General features: G+C 41.6%; 1 protein-coding gene across 1 annotated transcript; it reads left to right on the plus strand.

Moving 5' to 3' along the window:
- Positions 1-2871: 2871 nt before the first annotated feature.
- Positions 2872-5216, plus strand: LOC101877638 (beta-microseminoprotein-like). Its single transcript, XM_005154116.2, has 4 exons — positions 2872-2895; positions 3072-3159; positions 3852-3954; positions 5087-5216. Exons 1-4 carry the CDS (start codon positions 2872-2874, stop codon positions 5214-5216), a joined length of 345 nt encoding a protein of 114 aa, XP_005154173.1.
- Positions 5217-5438: the final 222 nt, after the last annotated feature.

Genomic DNA, 5438 nt, shown 5'->3' on the forward strand with positions numbered 1-5438 from the left:
GTCTTGCTGGGACTTCATCTCTTCATCCTTCCTGGTCAGAGTCTGCTGAACACGCTGGAGATCTTCCTGAAGAGCTCTTACTTCCTCTTCTAACTTGTTTTGCTCACCGTGAGCCTTGGTTCCTCGCTCCCTCTCAGACAAGACTTCTTCCAGGACCTTCTCTTGCTCTCGGTGATGTCCAACTGCCTCGTTGCTCTCAGCCGAAGCTGGAGATTCTGCAAGGTCTTTAATTCCTCTTCTTGGTGCTGGAGCTTTTGCTTCAGAGCTTCATTGTCTTCATCCCTCTTCCTCAAGCAGATTCATTTGCTTCTGGCATGATGCTAGTGCTATTTTAATGCTTTCACCCTGAAGCTCTAACAGGCTCATTTGCTTTGTCTGCTTGAGGAACTCCAAACGCTTCTTCAACATCCCACTCGTTTCTTCTAGATCCTGCTCTACTCTCTTGGCCTGCTTACGTTCTAACTCTTTCTGCTCCTGAAGGTCCTGCACACGCTCCTGCAAGGACATTATCTCTTGATTGTCAGCTTCTAGAGAAGATTCTGCATGTTCTAGTTTTTGCAGTATGGCTTTAGCCTGCATTGCTGCCTCCTCCTTTTGCTGCTGAAGCTCAGATAGCCTCCTCCAGAACCCTTATCCTTTTTTCTTTCTTTCAGAGTCACTTCTGTAGCTGGAATCCTTCCTGCCAGACGGAAGACAGTACCAGGGGAAACAGCAAGCTGCCATAGTCTCCATGTCTCAGAGCTATTCAACCTTTTCACCCATCACAGTCACCAGCTAGGCAAGCTAGGCTGGGAGAACTTAACCTTCCCAGAACTCCTAGAGGACACCTGCTTAATACTGTAGCCCCAAAAGATAGCTCCAGTTACATCTGCTTCAATATAAACTTCAGGTTAAGAACATAGAGTTACCAAGCATTTCTGGCAGTAATAGCTTTGGTTTCACTACACTTCAGTTTCCTGTTTAATACATTTTTCTATCTGAGAAAAAGCACTTGCTTTGATAACTTACTAAGAAAGTTATTAATACAGTTATTTTCTCCAAGGAAAAAATATAATTAACTAATTAAGTAAAATAATCACCTTTAATAAAATAACAATTTAGAATCCACTGTGCTCTTCAAGTCAGAAATTACTTGTTACATTTCTTTGCAACTACACCCTTACTAGAGAGGTTATAGGCTCTCCTCAAGAAACAGCAAAATATTTGTCCAGAAGGGACAGGGCAGAAGTAAGTCTGGCCTCTAGTTAAACCAGACCCTGATCAAATGGTTTCAATTAAAATAAAACCAAATTCATATCACATACTTAAAGTCTTAGTAATGCAAAATCCATGTAATGTTTTCATTTTGCTGCCTCTAATTGCTAACAAAGTAATTTTGAGCAACTCATTCCCTTCAAATAGAAATCAATTCATTCAAGGGTTACCAGAAGAGGAGTATCTTCTCAAGGAATTTCATCAGATACCACAACTGTTTCCTGCAGCAGAGCCACACACAGAGAGCATGATCTACTGAAATTACAAGGTTAACACAAAACTTGACAGATGCACCGCAACGCTAAAAGCAAAGTACAACAGAAGCTCTAAAACCTCTTGCTAAGCACACAGAAATGAATAAACTAAAAGAACATGTGTAAATCAGATCTTCTGCTACAACAAAGACCAGCTACCTCCTTCACAACTGTTCCTTTACTCCAGACACCTCAAGAGACTATACTTATCCTGCCACTGCCCCTTTTATTCCAAAATTCCACTTCCAGTGCAGTTTTGTTTCCTTCAGTGGAAGCTAACAAGTTCAGCCATACCAATCAAGGTGTCTAATTAAACTCAGGTGTACTGAAAGAGCCAAATTAATGCAACTCATTATTCTGGGAATACTTTCGTAACTTCTAAAACTTGTTATGCCTGTGCTCCAATTCAGGCAAACATTGAATCCCTACAGCCCTTGATACCCCCACTGGGACCTGTGCTAGTTTTCCTGTCTGATTTTGAGTTGCAGCCTCATATACTGTGTGTTGCAACAGTCTAATACCTGAACACCTATGGCAAGATTTGTATTGAAAGAAATGTCCTCATTTCAGCATTGCACAAACAACAATGCTATTTATGTCAGAGGCAGGGCAAGCATACAGTGAAAGAAAGCTAGAACTTTTTCTTTCTTTGTCTCCCTCAACCCTTAGCATTACCAATGTTGCTTTCAGGAAGGGAGCCATGAGTGACAATCATCATGACTGTTATGTTCATTTCTTGGCTGAGACAATACACAGCTCATCTCACTTTTGCTGCTGAAAAAGTACTATCTGGCTGCAGTGATCTGCCTCTGTTTCCTGGGTCTGGCTTTGCTTCAGCAACTGGAAGACACAAATCAACAACTAGTCCCCAACAGGTCACTAAATATGGACAAAGTAATATGTCTTATATAAAATAATTGAAATTAAAATAAATCAAACTGAGAACAGTGGACTTTCCACGCGACTGCCCTGTATGAATAGCCTGTCCTATACCTGGGGGCGATCTCCCTGCAGCAGGTCAGCTGAACAATAGTGTCCTGCTGCCTTGCATAGCAGGTGCCCTTTCCCCACTGTTCCTTGATGGCCTGCCAGTTCTGGAGGCATAGCTTTCTGGGAATCAGACCCTTCCACTGACACCAGTGCCGATGTGGAGTAACTAGTCTGTCTACTGGAGTTTTTTCATTTTTACACCAGCACAATGGAGATCAAGATGCCAATGCAAGACTTTTTGAGGTGCCACCTTTTGATTGATGATTGGAACAGGTTAAAGTGTCCATTGGCACCCAGGGTGCTCACATTTACGTCACCTCCCTTTGCACTGATCATTGTTTCCTCACTGTATATAAAAACACTACTCTTCGTTATGAAGAGTGAACGACCCATGCAAGTATGGTAAGTTAGCAGCTTATAGTGTGTGTGTTTGTGTATGTACACTGGAAGTATTTTATATTCTAAGTTTCTTGGGAATAGTAGGATTCATCCTTAATTCTGTGCAGGTTAGTCTGCTAGACCTTTGAAAAAAAGATATCTAATTTTAAAGAAAGATCCTTGTTTCTTTTCTAGAAATTCTTGCTGCTTTTCTGCTCCATCCTTCTCTTCTCAGGGACTCTGTGTGATGCTCGCTGTTACTTCAGACCAGCCAGCAAATATGGTAAGAATAGCAAATCTATCAGACATCCCAAAATAATTAATTCAGAGATTCAAAGCCCCCCTTTTTTTTAATTAGAAATGTTGGAATAGTATGATATGATCTTTGCTGAGAAATGTTCCCAAAAGCTGCATACTCATGAATCAACCCAGAGGCATCCCTGGACACACAGAAGCTTTATCTCAGTTCCTCTGGGCTGATGTGTAACTGAAATTGCCCATGTGGCAAAAGCCATGTACTTTTAAGCAGCATTGACTAACCTGAGGGGGTACTTGACATTAAAATCAAAGCAAAGACAACACAACTGGTGTTTAAGTTCAGTTTAGAAGACCAAGTTGAAGTCTAATAAGAGGGAGAAGGGAGAAACTGAAGTCTAGACCTATGTGTTCCGTATGAGAAAGGGCAGAAAGATCCTACCATAGTCATAATCTAAGGCATTTCTCATATCCATTGAAATAGCAAAATAATACTCTCTGGTATCTGGTTGCTACCACTTTATTATGCCATGCCATGCACTCATGCACACTAGATATGGTATCTTTTCTGCAGAGCACTGGGTTAGATTATTCCTTGGTGTGACTCTATGAAAATTAGTGCTCTGATTGCTAGTCCACAAACATAAGACTGTGATCTATGTCTACTGATACCTGTTCACTTCAATCTACTGACTATCATTTTCTGGTGTGTACATGCAGGGTGCCTTTCAAACAGAAACCTCTATGTTTTTGGTGCGGTATGGAAGACTGATGATTGTTACCAGTGCAAGTGTAAGATGACTGCAATGATTTGCTGCAGCTTGTAAGTTCACCCAAATTATTGTTTGCTTATTCAGGAACTGGTTGAAATGTTCAGACTTAAAAAGCCTTGCAGAAAATGTGCCTTGGAATTTCATACTTGCATGAGCAAAATTCCTCTTCCTGTTTTCCAGTTAGCTCTGATCAGAACCAAGCAGAACGATCTGGCAATCCCATAGATTTCTTTGGGAAGAAACAAAATGAAACACAGTAAAGGTCTTTCCAGCACACAGCTCTTCCTCATCACTTAGTCCTTCCTTTGATTCTGGTACAAACTGGGTGTATGTTTCCCTTTAGCCTCTGTTTTCTTCCTCCTATTCAGCGGCTTGTCTCCAGATACCTAAAAACCCCACAACATTCATACCTGTGGGATCCTGCTGCTCTGCACCAGCCCAGTGGCCTGCCTGCAAGCATTTAATCAGGCCAGAGCTGCTCCACATCCTACCCATGCTGCCAAGAACCCACTCTTCATCAGGACACACATGCCCTGCTCTGATAATTTGCTTTCTGTATCTTCTCATGTGTTCCTGCCTGATGGATGGCAGGTGACACATCAAGGAGAGCTGTGTCTTCCCAAATATAGTGATGTGACCTGATTATAAACCCAGAAAGCTGGAAAAATTCTTCAGGTGAGGGAGAAAGAGTTTCATAAATGATCTGTGAGGAAGGATACAATCTAATGATGACTTGGTGGGAAATAGTCCTGGCTGTCCCCAGCATAGGAAGGAGGGAGCTGTCCTGTGCTGAGAAGAGGCTTGGCTGGGAGGTATTCATGCTGGGGTGATTCAGCAGTCTTTAAATGGTTTGTTATTATCAGGAAAGTTTTAGTTTGAATGGGGAAGACAGAATTAATTCCTATTTTGTCACTGCATGGACATCTAAACAGATCTCTAACAGAATGACCAGTGAGAACTGCATTTGAACCAGAACAAGCATTGGGAAGTAATTTCATCTGTTAACAATTATGATCAGGTCTCTGTATTCCTCCTATGATAATCCATAGCACTAATATTAATGAAATCCATGAACCAAATCAAACCATGACATAACTTGGTCCAGGATGGCTGTGGCTCAGAGAACATCCTCCTCAGTCCGTGTCTTGGCTGCTGATTTCTCTTTGCCTTTCTCAATTACAGGGTTTTAATCCCCAAGAACTATGACAGGGTGAACTGTGTTGGCCTGTTCCACAAGAAAAGCTGTTCCATTCGAGTGGTAAAGAAGACTAATCCTGACATAAGCTGCAAAGTCTACAATGGAGTTGGTTAAGACCACATGATGTGGTTTTCCTCTTCTGCATCTACATTGGCAATTGAATGTGCTCTGGATCTCTCCTTCAGAGAAAAGCAGCAAAGCAACATGGTTTCAGGAGTTTGCCTTGTGCCTTTCACAGCTCTAATTGTGCCACATCTATCTAATTTCTGACACTAGGTGGTTTGTCTTATAACGTACACATTTCTAACCAAGCTTTACCACAGATAACTTTATGAC

The sequence above is a fragment of the Melopsittacus undulatus genome, chromosome 4, assembly GCF_012275295.1.
Source record: "Melopsittacus undulatus isolate bMelUnd1 chromosome 4, bMelUnd1.mat.Z, whole genome shotgun sequence".
NCBI lineage: Eukaryota > Metazoa > Chordata > Aves > Psittaciformes > Psittaculidae > Melopsittacus > Melopsittacus undulatus.